Genomic DNA, 19,704 nt, shown 5'->3' on the forward strand with positions numbered 1-19,704 from the left:
TCCCCTTTGGCCAGCTGGCCCAGTAACCTGCCGCCCTGACCAGCCCTCAGAGCCAGCACGGGGAGCTGGGCCCAGTCACTGCCCAAAGGCCCCTTGTGCCTCACCCCCAGCTTCTGCCTGCTTGGGGGGCTGGAGCCCCAGAGCTCTGCCGCACCCCAGCCAGCAGCCCCCGGGGACCAGAGCTCCCCAGGAGCAGGCAAGGAGGCCAGCTGGGAGCCCGGGGCGGGGCCAGTACAGCCTGAGGCTCCGCCCCCTCCGCTCTTTACAGACCGTGTCGAACTCGAAGCCACCCCGCCCCGGGCCCTCCTGGGGTTTAAATAGGCGCGCAAGCCCCGCCCCTCCCCGCGGCTCTGGCCAATCCGTGGGCGGGGCGTGCCCCGCGGGAGCGGGTTTAAAGCTCGCGGGGGCGCGCGGCCCTCGTGGCGTCATGCGGTCCCTGCTGGCGGCCAAGCTGGGCTGCCTGCTCGGGCTGCTGCTGCTGCCGCTGCTCTGCGGGCTGCTCCCCGCGAGGCTGCGGGGCGCGGGTGGGTGGGGGCGCCCGGGGGCTCCGGGGGGGTCTGGAGACCCGACCCTGCTCTGTGGGGGTGGGGGGGGCCTGGAGACCCGACCCTGCTCTGTGGGGCCGGGGGGGGGGGTGTCTGGAGACCCGACCCTGCTCTGTGGGGCCGGGGGGGGGGGTGTCTGGAGACCCGACCCTGCTCTGTGGGGCCGGGGGGGGGTGGGGTGTCTGGAGACCCGACCCTGCTCTGTGGGGCCGGGGGGGGGGGGGGGGTGTCTGGAGACCCGACCCTGCTCTGTGGGGCCGGGGGGGGGGGGGGTGTCTGGAGACCCGACCCTGCTCTGTGGGGGCGGGGGGGGAGGTGTCTGGAGACCCGGCCCTGCTCTGTGGGGAGGGGGGGTGTCTGGAGACCCGGCCCTGCTCTGTGGGGGGGGGGGTGTCTGGAGACCCGGCCCTGCTCTGTGGGGCTGGGGGAGGGGTGTCTGGAGACGGCCCTGTGGGATAAGGGGTCTCCTGGCAGGGGCTGTTCTCCCAGAAGGGGGGTGCGGCGGTGCTGACTGTTCCCGTTCTGGAGCAGGGCCCCATGGACGGTGGCGCAGCTTTGTGGGTTGTGTGGCTGGAGGCATCTTCCTGGCTGCCTGCCTGCTGGACATCGTCCCGGACTCTCTGGCCGACATGCGGGAGGAGCTGCAGAGCCAGCAGATCACGGTAGGGACCCAGCAGCTCAGTCCCCCATAGGGCTGGGATGGCTTCGCCCCGGGGCCAGGCTTGCTGTTCTTCTTGGCTCCCTGCTGCAGGGCCCCATGGGAGTCGCTGCTCTGCTGGCTGGGGGGCCGGAGCCATGTGCTTGGGCTAACATGCTCTCTGCTTCCCCAGGTGGATTTTCCCTTTCCCGAGTTTGTCCTGACTGTTGGCTTCCTGCTGGTTCTCGTAATCGAGCACGTGGTCCTGGACTGCAGCGAGCGGCAGGCGGGGGAGGCCACCCCTCTCCTCTCCTGTGCAGAGGGGCCCCCCCAGCCAGCAGACCCTGCAGAGTGGGTGGTGGAGACGGGGGCTCACCACTTCCCTGTGGCCTTCCAGGCCCACTCGTCCTTCCGCTCCTTTGTCCTGTTCCTGTCTCTGTCCGTGCACGCGCTGTTCGAGGGCCTGGCCGTGGGGCTGCAGGATGCGGAGTCCAAGGTGCTGCAGATCTGCATGGCCATCCTGGTGCACAAGAGCGTGATTGCTGGCAGCCTGTCGCTCCTGCTCCTCCAGAGCCGAGTCTCCGCCTGCTGCTTTGTGGCTCTGATTGGCACCTTTGCCCTCATGTCTCCCCTAGGCATGGCCGTGGGGATTGTGATGACCCAGAACCCAGGCCCCAGCAGCACCATGGCCCAGTGCCTGCTGGAAGGGATGGCGGCAGGGACCTTTGTCTATATCACCTTCCTTGAGATCCTGCCTCATGAGCTGAACTCCCCGACCTGCCGCCTGCCCAGAGTGCTTGCCATGCTGCTGGGCTTCTCAGCCATGGCTGCCTTGCGCTTCCTGGGCTGAGCCGCTGGGCTGGCCGGGGCGGCTGCTGGCAGCTGCAGGCTCTGCCCTGCTGTTGGCCTCTCCTGGACGGGAGGGTCTCGGCGGGCGCTGGCATTGCTGTCTCGTTCAGGAGCGTCCTGGCCCAGCAGGCCAGTGACGGTGGCAATGGCTGATCACGCTGGACCAGATGCAGCAGAGACGGGGGTTTCCTGAGCCATTTTACCCTTTTAAACGGCCGTGGAACGGATTTTATGAGTGGGAATTGTATGGCTTGGAATTAAAGGCTCTGCTCTTCCCAGGAAACTGCTGCCTCTGCTCCCTGCGGGGGAGGCTGGGGTTTTGGCAGGGATCTGGTGGCTGGCTGTGCGTCTCCATTGTGGCAGAGGCAGGGGGCTGATCCTCGGAGATGCCCTTGTGTGCAGTGACTGGCAGGGCGGCGCAAAGGGAGACCGGCCTGAACCATGCCCTGCCCTGGCGCTGCAGTGCCCTCTGGCAGGCAGAGGAGAGACGAGTGGGCCGCTCGGCTGCGGAGCTGGGTGGCAGGGCCCTGTCCAGGCTGGAGGCACAGTGCCCCTAGCCAGAGAGGCTGCCCCCAGGCGGCCATTGGCAGTGCGGGGCAGGACCCCCAGGGGCTGTGGGGACTCCGCGCCCTGGGAGCTTGCTGAGACGAGCCTGGTCTGGCTGCAGAAGGCAATGGGCGGGTTCCCGTGAGCTGGGCCGGCTGCTGGCAGGTGTCATGGCTGCAGTGGGCAAGAACACGCCATCTGGAGGGGATTGGCTGGAGCCCAGCTCTCGAAGTGCTTCCCAGTAGCGCTCCACGGAACCGCGGGCTTCCCCGAGGTGGAAGTGAGGGGTCTGTGAGAACCGAGCCGCTCCTGGGGCGGGTAAGCTGGGCGAGCCAAGCAGTCACCCCCGGGCTGCCACTTTCAAGGGGCTGCCAGCCGCCGCCGTCTTAGGGGCAGGCTGGTGGCTTTTTGGTTTTTGTATTTTTGCTTGACAGTCCGTCCCACCCCCCCCTCAGTTTTTTGGTTGACCAGTTCTCCCCAGTGTTTTTAAAGGGCTCTGTGGCCAAATAAACTTGGGAAACTCTGCTCTAAAGAACCAGGCTGCACATCTCTGGCTGCAGCTGCTGGCCACTTCCTGCAGCGACTGAGGGACGTGCCGCCCCCAGGCTGGGTCTCGAGGTACTGGCTGGCCAGCCAAGCAGTTAGATCAGCACCCCAAGGGGGGCAGGGAGGGGAGCAGCCACGGCAGGGGAAGGCGGTGCAAGGCTGAAGCAGCTGTGATCACCCCAGGCTGCCAAGAGTGCAAGGGCCAATGCCTTCCTATTTAATCTCGCCCTGGTCTTCGGGCCCCCCAGAGCAGCGCTGGGAGCCTGGGGCTGGCTAGCTGGGCGGGGGGCATCCTGCAGCCCATTCTGTAGCTCTCTGCAGTGCTGGCTTCTCCCAGGAGAGAAGGGCTCGCTGGTGGCAGGGAGCCCCATGACCAGGCCCCCTACTTGTCCTCCAGGTTCAGCAGGGCCGTGACTAGGAGAGAAGGGGGGAGAGCTGGCTGCTGGTGGAGGAAGGGCTCTGGCCCCCACCGCAAGGAAGGGTGATCAGCTGGTAGCCGTGCAGTCCTGAGACGGGCAAGAGCCAGCCCTGCCCATCCTGAGACTGGCTGCAGCAGCCACTGTGCAGCGAGCGCTTCTGGGAGGGTGCAGGGCCGTGGGCACCGGTGGGGCGGTGCCCTGAGGTGGCTGCCCCTGGAGCAGTGGCGTCCATTCTTGGCAGCTGGTTCTGTCTGAGGCTGTCCCGCCCTGGCTGGTCGCACTGAGCAGCCCTGCCCTGAGCCAGTGGGAGGGGGCCTGGCTCGCTGTGTGGGGGCCAGGTGCTGAGCGGCCGGGACTAAATGCTAGGAGGGGAGGGGGACGGTGGCTGCTGCTGGCCTTGCCGGTCTGTGCGCGCCCAGGAACCCCTCTCACCTGCATAATGCTGCAGCCTCTTGCGCTCCTCCAGGTTGTGCTGCAGCTGCTCCAGCAGCTCCAAGTAGCGGAAGAGGGAGTCGCTGGGCCACACCACCTGCCCTTCCTCGTCCACCTCCACCAGGCTCTGCAGGTTCTGATGGATGTACGTCTCCCAGTCCACTGGCAGAGGCAAGGGCCACAGCTTCAGGTCTGGCAAAGGCCCCCCGGGCCCCGGGGCCCTCCCATCCGGTGGGGTGAGATTCCTGCCCTGCTGGGGGGAGGGCGCGCCCCTTCCTTTGGGTTCCTGCCACTGGCTTGCTGCAGTTGGGCCTGGCCTGGTGCTCCCAGGAGGGGGACCCCGGGTTAGCTCATCCTGGCTGTTCAGGGACGCTCCCCCTGCCCTGGGCAGAGCACGTGCACTCACAGTCCTTCATGCTCTGCTTTGTCACCACCTTGTACTCCGACTGCTGCGCCCGAGGGGCTGCCTCTGCGCCTGGACCCGGCTCCTCTCTCCCCTCCTGGGACCTGCTGCAGAGAGGCACCCAACAGCTTGCTGGAGAGAAACAGTGCTGGTTCCAAACCCTGCTCTAGCTGGGGCCCAGGCCAGCTGCAGCCAAGGGGCCAGCTCGCCCATGGCCAGGACTTACCAGCTTGCCCGGTTAGGGCTGGGAAATCCACTTAGAAGGTGAATCGGTTCAACCAAATGTGTAACTGGCCCCTGCCGCAGTGAACTGCTCCAGCCAGGCTGGGAAGGGCCCGGGGGGGGGGGGGGCTGCTCCGGCCAGGCTGGGAAGGGCCCATGGTGCCACGGGGGGGGAGGGGCTGCTCTGGCCAGGCTGGGAAGGGCCCCCGGGGGGAAGGAGGGGAGCTGCTCTGGCCAGGCTGGGAAGGGCCCCCGGGGGGAAGGAGGGGAGCTGCTCTGGCCAGGCTGGGAAGGGCCCACGGTGCCATGGGGGGGGGAGGGGCTGCTCTGGCCAGGCTGGGAAGGGCCCCCGGGGGGAAGGAGGGGAGCTGCTCTGGCCAGGCTGGGAAGGGCCCACGGTGCCACGGGGGGGGAGGGGCTGCTCTGGCCAGGCTGGGAAGGGCCCCCGGGGGGAAGGAGGGGAGCTGCTCTGGCCAGGCTGGGAAGGGCCCACGGTGCCATGGGGGGGGGGAGGGGCTGCTCTGGCTAGGCTTAAGCCCCCCTCCCAGTAATCATGCAGGTGAGGGGCTGCTTATTGGGTAAGCAGTTAACCCTTTACATCTCTTGGTAGCAGCCTTTAACTCCCTGCGGGGGGCGGGGGGCAGCTCCTTGCTCTGCCACTTGAGACCATGGCAGTGGGGGGATCTAGGGGAGGGGAGGCACCAGGACTCAGGATCAGAGCAGGGGAGCTCTTACCCAGCAGCAGCCAGCGCTGGTGCTGACGGACAGAGCCCCCCCGCCTCTGGTGTGGGCGTGTCTATCGCTCTGCTCCCAGCTAGAGTTCCTTGTAAGCTCAGAGCCCCCCGCCGGGGCGTGTCCCTCCTGGTGGGCACCTGCACATGCTTCGGTGACTAGAAGGGCCATTGGTCTCAGCACCTGCCAGGGCTGGTGGTACCATGTGGCCCCTGCAAAGCGTGTGGAACGGCCTAGACGTGTGTGAAAGCGTGCTGGCTCAGCGCTGTGACTGGCCTCTGCAGGGCAACGCGGTCGTTTCTCTCGCCCTTGGGCAGTTGGAAAATGCCCAACCTGCCCTGGCTAGAGCCCTTATCCCCGGGGGAGCTTTTGTAAAATGCCCATGACAGGCTGCGCCTCCTGTGCCGTAGTGAGTGCTGCTCCCGTCACTGCTGTATGGCGTGTGCACCTCAGTCTCCCCCCAGCTCTCTGCATGAGGGGGAGAGGGGCCAGGCAGGACTCACTGTGGAAGTGGCTCTCACCTCCTGGGGACCAGGTGACACAAGCGTTGGGTCAGAGGAGGACAATGCTAGAGGCGGGGCTGCCTGGGGCCAGAGTGACCAGTTGCTGGGAGGGTGTTAGTCTTGGCTGGGCTAGGTTGAGTGGTGTTAGAAGACCAAGGAAGGGGGGTTCAGGGCCTGTGAGCCCCCCTTGAGGAATACGGCTGACTGCTCTTAGGGCCCGTGGTAGCACAGGCCATGCTGTGTCTCTGAGATGCAATAAAACTTCCTACTCTGCCGGCCGGCTGAGTGTCACATTTGGCTGTGGATGCGGGTGCAGGGTTGGGGGCTGGAACTTTCTGATCCAAAACATTTGTGATCTGGCAGGACCAAGGATCTTCCAGGAGGAGAGTGTCTTGGGGCTATGCCCGGGGAAGGGGTGTGCACAGCTGGGCTGCACGGTGGGGGGGGGGGGGGGAGAAGCTGGGAAGCTCAGCATGCAGGGGTGCTTGGGAGCTGGTGCATGGTTCAGCTGGGCTGTGGGGGGGGAAGCAGCTCCAGAGCTGGCACATGGTCAGCTGGACGGCTGGAGCTGGGAGCCCCGGGGAGCTGGCAGCAGAAGGGCTGGAAATTACCTCCCCTGGGCCAGAAAAAATCCCTCAGCTGGAACCAGACAGGTCCCAAGGGTGCCAGAGCCAGGAGGCCCAACCTGTAGCTAGGTGTCCTGTTACTGGTGGTCCATGGCCACATGGGGGTCGTGCACACTGGTCCTGGGGCTGCTTCAACATCTTCATTAATGAGCTGGGGTAGGGATGGGTTTGGGGCTGACACTGAGCTGGGGGGGGCTAGATACGCTTGGGGGCAGGGATTGGGCCCAGAGTGACCGGGAGAGATTAGAGGATTGGGCCACAAGAAATCTGATGAGGTTCAACAAGGACAAGTGCAGAGTCCTGCCCTTGGGACGGAAGAATCCCAGGCATTGGTACAGGCTGGGGACAGACTGGCTGAGCAGCAGTTGAGCAGGAAAGGAGCTGGGGATTCCGGTGGATGAGAAGCTGGAGCTGAGTCACAGGGCGCCCTGGTAGCCAAGACGGCTAATGGCACATTAAGGTGCAATAGGCGGAGCATTGCCAGGCCGTCCAGAGCAGTGATTATTCCCCTTTAGTCAGCTCTGGTGAGGCCACATCTGGAGTATTGGTCTGGTTCTGGGATCCCCACTCTAGGAAGGATGTGGACGCACTGGAGAGGGCCCAGTGGAGGGCAACCAAAATGAGGGGGCTGGGTCACTTGGCCTACGAGGAGAGGCGGAGGGACTTGGGTCTGTTTAGTCTGCAGAAGCGAAGAGCGAGGGGGGATTTGAGAGCAGCCTTCAACTTCCTGAAGGGAGGTTCCAAGGAGGATGGAGAGAGGCTGTTCTCAGTGGGGGCAGATGGCAGAACAAGGAGCAGTGGGCTCAAGTTACAGCAGGGGAGGTCCAGGTTGGATATTAGGAAAAACTATTTCCCTAGGGCTACGTCTACACTGGCATGACTTTCTGGAAATGCATTTAACAGAAAAGTTTTCCGTTAAAAGCATTTTTGGAAAAGTGCGTCTAGATTAGCCACAGACGCTTTTCTGCAAAAAAGCCCAGATCGCCATTTTCACAATCGGGGCTTTTTTGCGGAAAACAAATCTCTGCTGTCTACACTGGCCCTTTTGCGCAAAAGCTTTTCGGAAAAAGACTTTTGCCCGAACGGGAGCAGCATAGTATTTCCTCAAAAGCACTGACAATCTTACATGAGATCGTCAGTGCTTTTGCGGAAATTCAAGCGGCCAGTGTAGACAGCTGGCAAGTTTTTCCGGAAAAAGTGGCCAGTCTAGACACAGCCTAGGCGGGTGGGAAGCGCTGGGCTGGGTTCCTTAGGGCAGGGGTGGAATCTCCATCCCTAGCCGTGTTTTAGTCCCAGCTTGACCAAGCCCTGGCTGGGTTGGTTGAGTTGGGCTGGTTCTGCTTTGGGCAGGGAGCTAGACTCAGTGACTCCTGAGGTCTCTGCCAGCCCTGGGCATCTATGGCGTGTATTGAGAGTTACAGGCGTGTGCGGCAGTCACATTGAGCCAGGGCCTGCGGGCTGGTCGCCAGGTCTGCCCCTGGACAAAGGAATGTGTGAGAGTCCCTGGGCTTCAGGCTACAGCAGTGAGTGTCCATTTGTACAGAGTAGGAACACAACTGTTGAGCTGCCCTGTGGGGGAAGGAAGAGCACAGAGCTTCCTCATCCCCTGCCTCACGGCCCCACCCCCTCCTGTCCCTGAGGGAGGGCCTTGGGAATGCCCTGTGCTAAGACGGGACCTGGGATCAGCTGGCCAAATGTGGCGTCCCCACAAGAGGAGCATTTCAAGTGAGGGCTGTTCCGGGAGCCAGGTTTGCAGAACACCTAGAGCCCTCCCCTGTCTGCATGAGGCTCTGAGTTTGTGTGACAGGGTGTGAAATCCCGTTGTATCAGTTACCACTTAAAGGGGTTGGCGAGGGCTGCTCCGGTCCGGTAAAGGTGATGCTTCCTGGTTAACCTGTTATCCAGACACATCCCGGCTACGTCTAGACTGGCATGATTTTCTGAAAATGCTTTTAACGGCAAAGTTTCCCATTAAAAGCATTTGCGGAAAAGAGCATCTAGATTGGCACGGACGCTTTTCCACAAAAGCACTTTTTGCAGAAAAGCGTCCATGCCAATCTAGACACGGTTTTGTGCAAAAAAAGCCCCGATCTCCATTTTCGCCATCGGGGCTTTTTTGCGCAAAACAATCTGAGCTGTCGACACTGCCCTTTTACGCAAAAGCTTTGCGCAAACGTACTTTTGCCCGAACAGGAGCAGCGTAGCATTTCCGCAAGGAGCACTGATTTCAGACAGGAGGAAGTCAGTGTTCTTGTGGAAATTCACGCAGCCACTGTAGACAGCTGGCAAGTTTTTCTGCAAAAGCAGTTGCTTTTGCGGGAAAACTTGCCAGTCTAGACACAGCCCCCTAGTCTGGGGTGCAGGCTCTGGGATGGAGTTTGGGGCAGGAGGGAAAGGCAATATGGGGGGAGGAGTGGAGTGGATGGGGGAGTTTAGGGCTGGAGGGAAAGGGGATGTGAGGGAAGGGGATGGGTGGAGGGAAAGGGGAGGGGCGGGGCACAGTGCTCTGGCAGCAAGGGGAGCCAAGGGTTCTCCATGTGCGGCTGCCTGCTGGCCCCGGGCACTTGGGCTGTGTCTACACTGGCCACTTATTCTGGAAAATCAGCTGTTTTTCCAGAATAACTTGCCAGCTGTCTACACTGGCCCCTTGAATTTCCGGAAAAGCACTGACGATCTACTGTAAGAAATCAGCCACTTTTCTGGAAATACTATGCTGCTCCCGTTCGGGCAAAAGTCCTTTTTCCAGAAAACTGTTCCGGAAAAGGGCCAGTAGACACAGCACAGTAGTGTTTTCTGCAAAAAGCCCCAATCACGAAAATGCCGATCGGGGCTTTTTTGCGGAAAAGCGCGTCTAGATTGGCCACGGACACTTTTCTGGAAAGTGCTTTTGCGGAAAAACATCCTGCCAATGTAGACGCGCTTTTTCCGGAAATACTTATAACGGAAAACTGTTCCATTTGAAGCATTTCCAGAAAAGAGTGCCAGTGTAGACGTAGTCTTGGCGCAGGTGCAGGGCTGCAGGGACGTGCTGGCGCCCAGCAGAGCAGGCGGGTAGGAAGGTGCTCGAGCCCCGCTGTGCTGTTGGGGGTGGCTGGCCAGGGCGGACCTGGCCCCAAATTGTGCTGGAGCAGGGCCCCCGAGCCAGGAATATTCCTGGTGCCTGAGCCCATAACTTGCTGCCCCGGCTGTGTTTGAAATCTGTGCCGGGCCAGGGAGAAGGGGGGCAGCTCCGGTCTCCTAACAAGGGCAGCTCCGTCTGCACGCAGGGGTGGCCAGCACACGGCGTAGGAAGTGGCTTTGGAAACCAAGCCACTGAGGACAGAGCCAGTCTCTGGCGTGGCACTGGAGGGCCAGGAGCAGAGCCGGGCCCTCCAGCCAGGCGGGGAGCTCAGGCTGTCTAGACTACAAAGAGAAGGCAGGGAAAGACACAAATTGTGGCGTGCGGCATGCGCACCCTTTCCCGCTTGTCTTTCGGAAGAGCCTTTCCCCAATGTGGCCTGTTTACAGAGTCACATTTTGGAAAAATCTCCTTGCAAGACGCTGAGGATTGCAGAGGGCGAAAACACGCCCGCTTTTTCGGAAACTGTTGTGAAAACGCGGCCGGGTCCTTGGGCCGGCAGAGGTTCCGGGATACCTCTGTTACCCCCCAAAGCTCTGCCATGTAGACACAGCCTGGTGCACGTGGCAGACTTCGCTAGGCAAAGATCTTTTCCCCAGGAAGCCGAGAGGAGCCCACACCTTTCCTGGCTGCCATGCTCAGTGGCTAGGCAGAGAGCAGCTGCCACAAAGCCTGCAGCTGGCTGGCTGAAATTTGAGACGTGGGGTTGCGTGTGGCGAACCTTTCCGGTGCATGGCCCCCCCAGGACCCCTCAGACACGGCCCAGAGACTGGGAGCAGGAAGCGGCTGTGGCTGTGGAGTGGAGGGTGTGTTGTCGCAGCACCTCGTGGGAAGCTGTTGTGTGTCCTGAGGCACAACCAAGCGCTCTTGTGGGGGAGTGGGCTGGCCGGAGGGAGCACGGGGTGTGGGTGGGTTTGCACTGGGGGTGGCTGGCAGGCCGTTGGGCACTCAAGCCGTGACCTGCCGGCTTGCTGCTGACTGTGCCTGGGCTGGCGGGGAGTTCTAGTGGCACAGGCAAGCTGCGTCTCCTGGGCTACATCTACACTGGCCCTTCTCCGGAAGGGGCATGCTAATTTTGAACTTGGGAATAGGGAAATCCGCGGGGGATTTAAATATCCCCTGCAGGATTTAAATAAACATGGCCGCCGCTTTTTTCCGGCTTGGGGAAAAGCCGGAAAAAAGCGTCTAGACTGGCGCGATCCTCCGGAATAAAGCCCTTTTCCGGAGGATCTCTTATTCCTACTTAATCCCCTGCGGATTTCCCTATTCCCAAGTTCAAAATTAGCATTCCCCTTCCGACGAAGGGGCCAGTGTAGACGTGGCGCTGGGCGCTGGGCTCAGGGGCAGGTGCGGGTGGCACAGGCCCAGGCAGACTGCATGGCCTGTGGTCCCTGGCTGCCAGGGGCGTTCCCAAGCAGGGCCGGGCATCTGCCCTCACTCACCTATCTCGAATCTGCATTTTGAATAAATCCGCTTTCTTCTGGGTCTCTATCTTCTTCACCTCCTCCGCCAGGTCGCTCCGGATCGTCTGGAAATTCGTCACTGACAAACCAAGAGCCTGGTGAAGCCCCAAGGGGCCCTGGGGCTTGTGGGGGGCGGCTCCCCCGGAGTGCTGCCCTTCTGTGGGCCATGGCTGCATAGAACACTGGGCTTTGTGCCCGTTGTGCTGTGCCCAGGGCCGTGCCTGGGCTTATTTTCAAAGCAGGGCTTGTCCCTGCAGGGCTAGCCCGTGGTACCCTCTGTTAGCAGGGGCTCTCCTGGGAGCATCACGGTGCTGGGGGCGCTGAGCCCTTGGCATCAGCCAGCTGGAACAGGTGACCAAATGACACCCCCAGTGCCTCTGGGCCCTGACCTGGGGCAACCCCGGAAGCGCTCGCTCAGTGCCTGCAGGGCCAAGGGCAAGGCAGGGCCCAGCTTTTGCTGTGCAGGGGAGCCAGCCGGGCAGCCACGAGCCCCAGGGGGCCCTGCAGCCGGGGTGGAGCACTGGGCCCTTACCCGTGATTGCCACAAAGATGTTCCTGAACATGAAGGACCCAACCAGCAGCCAGAGGATGATGTAGAGGCTGCTGATGACCTTGCTCATCTCGGGGATCTTCCAGGTGTCCTGCAGCAGGGCGTACCAGTGATCCATGGTGAAGAGGATGAACAGGGTCACCAGCGTGTTGGGGAAGTCCCTGCCGGCAGAGAGAGGGGGTGGAGGTGCTGCTTTGAGGCCTGCAGGGGCCACCTGCAGGTGGTGCGCAGGCCTGCATGCAGCAAAGAGGGGCCAGCAGCAGGCAGGTGTGGCCTGCGCCTTGTGTTCCTGCCTTACGACTTCCCTCAGTGCCTCCCCCAGCCGTTCGAGGGGAAGCCAGGCAAGGCCAGAAATCCCTGGGGCAGGAGGTGCTGTCCAGCACATGGCCCAGCACTGGGCAGCTGCTAGGCCTCCAGCACCCATGAGTACCTAGCTGTAGAGCATCAGAGTATCCCCCAGCCTGGGGCACCCGCCTCCCACCGCCCCGGGGCGGAGCAGGCGCAGCATGGGGACAGGGCCGTGGCTGCTGGGGTGAGGTACCGGAAGTACATGCTGTACTCCAGGTCTGTGCGGTCGGAGCGGCTGTAGCTCTCGAAGAAGAAGATGCCGGACACGGCGAACACGTAGAAGAAAAACAGGAAGAGCAGCAGGATGAAGATCATGGCCTGTGCCAGGGAGAAGCAGAGAGGAGGCTGGGGGCTGGATTAGACCCCGCAGTAAGGACAATATTCAGCAACTGAGGGCTGGGCGAGGAGAGACGGGCTGGGTGCAGCCAGGGGCTGGGGGGTTTAAATTCACCTCGGTGTCTGAGCGGCAGGGGCTGGGCTCTGTAACGGGCTGGTGGCATGTGCCCAGGGCCAGGCTGAGTGCTGGGAGAGTAACCTAGAGGGGGAGGGTGACGCACATGCAGCCCTCCCCCCGCCCTGCACCTGTCAAAGCCCCCCCCTCGCCGGCCTCCTACCTTCAAGGTCTTGGCTATTGCCAGGATAATCACCCGGACTTGGTGGAACTTGGAGAAGAGCTTCAAGGTGCGGAGGACGCGGAAGGCCCTGATGATCCGCATGGCGGCTATGCTGTTGGTTATGCCAGCCAGGCCCAGGAACTCGGGGATCACGGACTGTGAGCCAAGGGAACAGGGCAGCCAGAGGCCTGTGCTCAGGCCATGCTTCCTGTCTCCCCCCCCCCCCCCCCCCCCGGGCCTCAGACTACCCCCCAGCCACGCATTGCAGCCTTCTACCTGGAGGAGTGAGCCAGGCCGGTGGCAGCAGCCACCCGATGCTAGAAAGCATGAGTCAGCCCCTCCAGAATCATGCTTCAGTGTCACCCCAGGGGGCTGCTCCCTGAGTTCTGAGGCTGCCGGGGTCATGTCCCCCAGAGTGGACAGAGATGCCCCTTGGACATGCCTTTGTGTATTAGCAGCATACGCTGCATTTTGCCATTGGGACTCCTGGAGCTGGGAGCAGAAGGGACAGCAGGGAGGCCGGGACATGGGCGAGGGCAGATGGGCGTGTCACAAAAGCCCTGGCAGCTCAGAGGCAGCCAGGCACCAAACTACGCGAGCGCTAGTGAGCAGGAGTGGACAAAGCCGCAGTCTCTGCAGAAGCCCCCAGCTGTGCCCACGCACCCGGCCCCCGCGCACTCCTCTCACCACTACAGTGACGCTGAAGTCAAAGACATTCCAGCTGCTTTTCCAGAAGTCCCTGAAACTGACGATCCAATTCAGCAAAATCTCGATGATAAAAATGAGGAGGATGACCCAGACGGTCACCTCTAAGGAGAGCTTCAGGCTCACTAGTCGGGCATCCAGCTTGTCCATCACCTCTGGGAAGCACAAGAGACAGCTGCTGGAGGGGGAGGGGGAGGGGGAGGGAAGTGGTACGTGGGGGTGTGCCGCGGATGGTTCTGCGTGGCCTGTCCCAGAGGGGCCTGCCCTGCTCAGAGGCAGGCTGGACCCAGAGTCAGGGCTAGGTGTCTTGCCCCGGGAACTCCCCGCATTTGTGGGCTGTGGCCTGTGGGGCCGTGCTCTGGCCACATGTGCTCCTAAGGTGCTAGTGGCAGTGGGCGCCTGCGTGGCAACATTTAGCAAAGCCACGTCCTCTGGCCCTGGCTGTGGCTCCTTGCTCGTGGAGACTCCTGGGGCAATGATCTCCCGCAGCCCGTCTCAATCATGCCCAGCTCAGACTGTGGCCTCCCTGGAGCAGGCGCAGGCCTCTGCCGGTGCTGCAGACGGAAGAGCCGGGGCAGTGTGGGAAACCGGGCTGGGAAAGGCGGAAAGAGCTGGGCCCAGCCAGACTTTGGGCAGGGGGATGAGCCTTTGGGAGGAACAGGGGCCCAGCAGCCCAGAGGCTGGTGGTCTGCTCTGAGCTCTCCCGTCTGGCTTGCCATGGCCAGGCAGCAGTGTCGGAGAGCAGTTGCCATGGGATGGCTGGTTGGTGGCCTATCTGATGGGCAGGTGCCTGCACCACATGGTTCTCTCCTGGGCAGCCCCCTTGCTCCAGTCATGGCCCGGCCTCCGGGGACAGGCTGCAGAGGCCTGCGCCCACAAGTGCTCTGTGTGCTCAGGCACGGAAGGGGCCAGCCCCCGAGGGTCAGGCTGGCACTACGGGCACACGCATGGAGGCCCTGTCTCCCTCTCACCACTTTTGACCATAAGAACCAGCATGTTGAGGAAGATGAGGCAGATGATGAAGCCTTTGAAGAAGGTGTCTGGGGTGTCTTGCTAAGAACTACGCCGGAAGCGGGGGGTCATTCCGGCAGGCGCTGGGGCTGGGGCCTGAGTTCCCAGAGCAGCCCTGGAGCTGAAGTAACAACCCCCAAAGGCGCAGGGCATCCCGTACCGCTCAAGCATCCTCAGAAATGTTCCCGACCCGGCAGAGGCGCTCGTGAGCTGTGTGCCCCGTCGGAGGGAAGGTGTGTGGAGAAACCACCAGCCACCTGTTGCTGGGGGCCTGAGAGGACCCAGTCCCTGCCCTTCACCACTGACCCCCGCCCCCGCCCCTCTGGGCAACAGCAGCTCGTGCTCCACCCACTCCATCGGCCGGCGGGAAGCACTGGCCGCTGGAACCGCAGCGCGCGCAGATGGAAAAGGGGTCTCCCACCTAGAGCAGCCCCTGCCAGCGAGCGCTCCGGGGCTTTGTCTAGTCCCAAGCACTGGGCTTCCCGCACGGCCCGCGCAGCAGGCCCGATGGCAGCGGCCAAGGATACTGTGCAGGACCCAGGAGGCCCACATGGCCAAGGGGGGCCAGCGGCTGCAGCGCACACGGATGCGATTGCGGAGGCGTTTCTCAGGGGTGATGACGCTGTTCCTCACTGGGGTGATGTTGAAACGAACCAGCTGGTGATGGTCTGTGAGCATCAGCTTCCTCTGCTTCCTGGGATCTACAGGGAACAGTGACAGACTCCTCCCCGGGGCTCCCCGGAGGTCCTGCAGGGCGGGGACCAGTCCCCGGCAGGACAGCAAGAGTGCGTTTCGTCTCAGTAAGCAGGGGAATGGCTGGCCCGTCTGCACTGCAGTGGGCAACCCCTGGGGGAGTGCCGCAGGGGCAGAAAAACAGGCATTTAGGCCCAGGTCCTCAAAGGTGTTTAAGCCCCTCACATGCCTCCATTTCCATTTGTCCTGAGGCTTCCCCCCCAGCTGCGGAGAGGGAGTCGGGAGAGCAGCTCGCCCCAAGCCCAGGTGGCGGAAAGCGGATCAGCCCGGCACCTCCACACTCTAGCTGTGGAGTCAAAGCTCGGTTAATGGCAGCACCTGGCTCTGGGGCAGAGGTGGCCCCGCAGCGTGGGCGCGCCTGGCAGGGAGGGGGCTCACCCCAGCTCCTCCTGGCAGCCCCCTCACAAGGCCCTGCTGCTGCTCTCACCGAGGAAATCCTGGATGTTGTGCCGGGGGATGGCGTGGCTCAGCCCCTGAAGGTGGTCGATCAAGTAGAAGGTGTAGATCAGTTTGGAGCGAATGGCGTCAGCTCGGGGAAGCAGCAGAAATGGGGAGCCGTCTTTGCTTTGGGCAGCATCCTCTGGGCTCTGCAGAGAGAGGGAGCAGCAGCGTGGAGTGGCGGGGAGAGGGAGACCCCAGGAGAGCTCTTACCGGGGGGTTCATGAGTCCAGCGTGGCTCTCTGCCTTGTTCCCGGCGCGCCCAGAAGGTTCTTAGCTGTAACATCACAGAACTCTGCAGTGACCTCACAGCCTGCGCTCAAGGAGGGGCCGCTGCAGGCAGAAGCAGTCGGGATGGCTAAGGTCAGCGTTCCCTTTGAACCCTGCTTGGTTTGTCACTCTCCTCTATTTAAAGTGTCACGGCTGCTGGCCAATCAGTGTGTGACACCAGTAGCTCCTGAGATTCACAAGTTAAAACATGATACCGCAGAGCACCAGGCATCAGCGCCTCCGGTCAGAACACAGGAAACGTGAGGGATGAGGACAGTAACCAAGTAATGGTTAACCATTACCTGGGAGCAGCCCCCTGCCTGTGGGTCGGACCGCTGCGGGCGGAGGGCTGCCGGCTCCATCACCAGCCTTGCACGGAGTGGGGAGCCATGGGAGGGGGAGCTATGGGCTTGCGGGCTGGGAGTCAGCAGCCTCGCAGGGGAAGAGGAAGTGGGGGAAAGACGCACCCTGGAAGAGGAAAGGCTGGATTGGAGTCCGACTGCTGGGCCCTAGCCTGCAAGCCCGCACAGGCTGGGAGCCAGCTGCTCAGCATGGGCAGAAGTAGCCAGGCTGGAGCAGCCCTTGCCCATGGTGCAGGGGCCTGTGACGTAGTGGGGATACTTGCTGGGCTGTGGTGACCTCTGCTGTCTGGAGCAAGATCCAGCAGGGAAAACCTTATTATGCAAAGGTACCATACCGGTTGAACCAGCCTACCCCCCATGGGGAGAAACAAAGGGAGGTGGATGCTGCCCTGGCTGGGGGCAGGGCTTGGAGAGGGGGAGTTAGTTCCTGTCTGGAAAGCAGGGAAGAAGGAGCTGGGGAGGGGGCTGGGACTCCCCTATCTCAAGGGGGCACTGAGGCCTCTTAGCCCCAGTTCCTGTAACCAGATTACATCTGTGCTATGCTGTATCCTGGAGGAGCAATAAACCACCCTCAATTCCACTGACTGGTGGAGTCTGTTTGTGCTATTTCGGGGTGCAGGAGACGGGGGACCCACTGGTGTCGACAAGGCGCGGTAGAAGCAAGAGCCCTGGAGCCAGGCATGCTGGAGACAGAGTGAAGCGGTTCCTGGGAATCGTGGGGCGCTGCAGCACTAGACTGGTGAGTCTGCACAGAGGGGACCAGCGGGCCAATGGCCTACGCCCGACTCTTGAAGGCAGAGCTGGTGGAGCTGTGCGGAGAGAGGGGCTTGCCTGTGCGGAAAGCAACCAAGGCCCAGCTGATTGCCCAGCTGGAAGAGAATGACCAGCCACAGGGCCAGGATCTTGTCCCCAGGGGAAGCAGCCAGACCCCCCCCGAGAGTGTGTCAGGCTCAGAGAGGGGGAGGAGCGCTGGAACCCACTGGAGAGATGAGACAGCGTCTCCCAGGAGGCCTGCAAGCCGTAGCCCATCTAGGGCAGGAGCTAGCCCAGCGGAGCTGTGGCGGCTGGAGATCCAGCTGCGGATGAAGGAATTGGAAGTAGAGGACCGAGAGAGGGACCGGCAGGACCGAGAAAAGGAGCGCCAAGATCGAGAAAGGGACCGCCAGGACCGAGAGAGGCAGCGGCAGCATGAGCTGGCCATGGCAGAGCGGAGAACCGGCAGGGCACCGGCTGTGCCAAGAGTGGATGGGCCCCAGGGTCCCGGGACTGCCAGACACTTGGAGAGGCTCGTGGTGGCCCAGTTGAAGGACATGGGCGACATAGACGGGTTCCTCAGCTCCTTTGAGAGGGCCTGTGGACTGCAACGGGTCCCCCCAGTTGACTGGCTGCAGGAGCTCATACCCGCACTGAACCAGGAGGCGGCCGGAGTGCTCAGTCAGCTGGAGGACCTACAGCCAGGGGATTACAACCGAGTCAAGGAGGCCCTGCTGCACAAGTTTGGGCTGACCCCCGAGACGTACAGGAAGAGGTTCCGGGGGGTGCAGAAGGAGCCACGGGAGACCTATGTGGATCTGGCCTCCCGCCTGTCGCAATACGGCCGCAAGTGGGTGTCTGGAGTCGGAGCCCAGACCCCAGAGGAGCTGCTCAAGCTGGTCCTGATGGAGCAGTTCTATGAAGCATGCCCGCCCAAACTGAGGCTGTGGCTCAAGGACCGGAGACCAGAGAACCCCCAGGAGGCCGGGAGGCTGGCAGATGAGTTCACAGAGAGCAGATCCAGGCTTTCATTGGGATGGCGGGATACTACCGGAGGTTTGTGCCCAACTTCAGCTCCATCGCTGCCCCGATCACAGAGCTGTGCAGGAAGGGGGGGCCCGACAGGGTGGTCTGGACGGAGCAGTGCCAGAGGGCTCTCTGTGCACTGAAGGAAGCCCTAGCCAAGACCCCAGTGTTGGTAAACCCGGACTTTGAGAAGCCCTTTATCATGTTTACCAACGCCTCGGACACTGGGCTGGGGGCGGTGCTGATGCAGGCGGACGAGAAAGGGGAACGTCACCCCATCGTGTACCTGAGCAGGAAGCTGCTGCCCCGGGAGCAGAGCTACGCGACCGTAGAGAGGGAATGCCTGGCCATGGTGTGGGCCCTGCAAAAGCTGCAGCCGTACCTGTTTGGCCGGCGTTTCACGGTGTACACCGACCACTGCCCCCTGACCTGGCTGCACCAGATGAAAGGGACCAACGCCAAGCTGCTGCGGTGGAGCCTGCTCCTGCAGGACTACGACATGGAAGTGTGATCCACGTCAAGGGGAGCGCCAACATCATCGCCGACGCGCTATCCCGTGGGGGGGCCCGAACTTCCCTAGGTCACGAGTGGAGTGACCCTGCTCAGTTCGCTCTCGGAGGGGGGAGAACTGTGACGTAGTGGGGGTACTTGCTGGGCTGTGGTGACCCCTGCAGTCTGGAGCAAGACCCATCAGGGAAAACCTTATTATGCAAAGGTACCATACCGGTTGAACCAGTCTACCCCCTATGGGGAGAAACAAAGGGAGGTGGAATGCTGCCCTGGCTGGGGGCAGGGCTGGGAGAGGTAGAGTTAGTTCCTGTCTGGAAAGCAGGGGAGAAGGAGCTGGGGAGGGGGCTGGGACTCCCCTATCTCAAGGGGGGCACTGAGGCCTCTTAGCCCCAGTTCCTGTAACCAGATTACATCTGTGCTGTGCTGTATCCTGGAGGAGCAATAAACCACCCTCAATTCCACTGGCTGGTGGAGTCTGTTTGTGCCATTTCGGGGTGCAGGAGACGGGGGACCCCCAACGCGCCGTCACAGGGCTGCTTCAGCCTGGCCATGGCAGATGGGGCGTTCCAGCAGGCTGGAAATGCCCCCCCCATCTGCCCACATTGAATCTGTTAATTAACCCGGGTTTTACATCCCAGTAAGTATCCTTCGAGCACGCTCTGACATGCCCAAGCAGCATTTGCCTTATGTTCCTATCTTATCTGTACATTAATCACTGGTCTGTCTGTGTGTGTCTCCGTGCATGTCTGTATGTGGTGACATCAACATTTGCCAACATGTACCGATGGCAAAAATCGAACCCTACGCAGGAATATTGACTGTGTATCTGTGCTTCCTCTGGGCACCAGCCACCAGACACGATGTTTTCCATCCTGATTGGAGCGGGCAGTTTGCCAGGGCTAGCTCCCGGTGGGTCGCCACTGCATTTACCTGCGCCTCTGTGGGTATCAGCTCCCGCAGACCACGATTCCCAGCCAATGGGAGCAGCAGAAAGCAGTGCAGACTGGGACATGGCTTCCCGCTGCTCCCATTGGCTGGGAATCATAGAATCATAGAATAATAGGACTGGAAGGGACCTCGAGAGGTCATCGAGTCCAGCCCCCCGCCCTCAAGGCAGGACCAAGCTCCGTCTACACCATCCCTGACAGATGTCTATCTAACCTGTTCTTAAATATCTCCAGAGAGGGAGATTCCACCACCTCCCTTGGCAATTTATTCCAATATTTGACCACCCTGACAGTTAGGAATTTTTTCCTAATGTCCAATCTAAACCTCCCCTGCTGCACTTTAAGCCCATTACTCCTTGTCCTGTCCTCAGAAACC

General features: G+C 61.8%; 2 protein-coding genes across 6 annotated transcripts; one reads left to right on the plus strand and one right to left on the minus strand.

The window, feature by feature from the left end:
• The first annotated feature begins 367 nt into the window (after positions 1–367).
• On the plus strand, positions 368–2,314 carry LOC102461856 (zinc transporter ZIP1-like). Its single transcript, XM_075918392.1, has 3 exons — positions 368–524; positions 1,077–1,207; positions 1,376–2,314. The coding sequence occupies exons 1-3, from the start codon at positions 428–430 to the stop codon at positions 2,030–2,032; spliced, it is 885 nt and encodes a 294-aa protein (XP_075774507.1). The 5' UTR covers positions 368–427; the 3' UTR covers positions 2,033–2,314.
• Positions 2,315–2,891: 577 nt separating this feature from the next.
• CATSPER2 (cation channel sperm associated 2) lies at positions 2,892–16,672 on the minus strand. 5 transcript variants are annotated; one of them, XM_075918388.1, is made up of 12 exons: positions 15,674–16,672; positions 15,401–15,495; positions 14,797–14,970; positions 14,230–14,298; positions 13,241–13,413; positions 12,554–12,709; positions 12,133–12,257; positions 11,574–11,752; positions 11,021–11,120; positions 4,381–4,509; positions 3,975–4,136; positions 2,892–3,537 (listed from the first exon to the last, which is right to left on the minus strand). In XM_075918388.1, exons 3-12 carry the CDS (start codon positions 14,945–14,947, stop codon positions 3,219–3,221), a joined length of 1,563 nt encoding a protein of 520 aa, XP_075774503.1. In that variant the 5' UTR covers positions 14,948–14,970; positions 15,401–15,495; positions 15,674–16,672; the 3' UTR covers positions 2,892–3,218. The 5 variants fall into 5 exon arrangements, with proteins under 5 accessions (XP_075774503.1, XP_075774502.1, XP_075774501.1 ...); XM_075918387.1 differs by having other exon boundaries at positions 15,341–15,495; XM_075918386.1 differs by having other exon boundaries at positions 15,450–15,609.
• Positions 16,673–19,704: the final 3,032 nt, after the last annotated feature.

This window comes from Pelodiscus sinensis, unplaced genomic scaffold (assembly GCF_049634645.1).
Source record: "Pelodiscus sinensis isolate JC-2024 unplaced genomic scaffold, ASM4963464v1 ctg127, whole genome shotgun sequence".
Lineage (NCBI taxonomy): Eukaryota > Metazoa > Chordata > Testudines > Trionychidae > Pelodiscus > Pelodiscus sinensis.

What these genes read in the sequence shown, in the direction of transcription:
- LOC102461856 (XM_075918392.1), top strand. Translation starts at nt 428, where the DNA reads ATGCGGTCCCTGCTGGCGGCCAAGCTGGGCTGCCTGCTCGGGCTGCTG. An exon ending in CGCGAGGCTGCGGGGCGCGG is followed by an intron (nt 525 to 1,076) that starts GTGGGTGGGGGC and finishes GTTCTGGAGCAG; the next exon opens with GGCCCCATGGACGGTGGCGC. An exon ending in TGCAGAGCCAGCAGATCACG is followed by an intron (nt 1,208 to 1,375) that starts GTAGGGACCCAG and finishes CTGCTTCCCCAG; the next exon opens with GTGGATTTTCCCTTTCCCGA.
- CATSPER2 (XM_075918386.1), bottom strand. An exon ending in GAGTACAGCATGTACTTCCG is followed by an intron (nt 11,753 to 12,132) that starts GTACCTCACCCC and finishes CTCTGCCGGCAG; the next exon opens with GGACTTCCCCAACACGCTGG. An exon ending in CATCTTTGTGGCAATCACGG is followed by an intron (nt 11,121 to 11,573) that starts GTAAGGGCCCAG and finishes TTGGTTTGTCAG; the next exon opens with TGACGAATTTCCAGACGATC.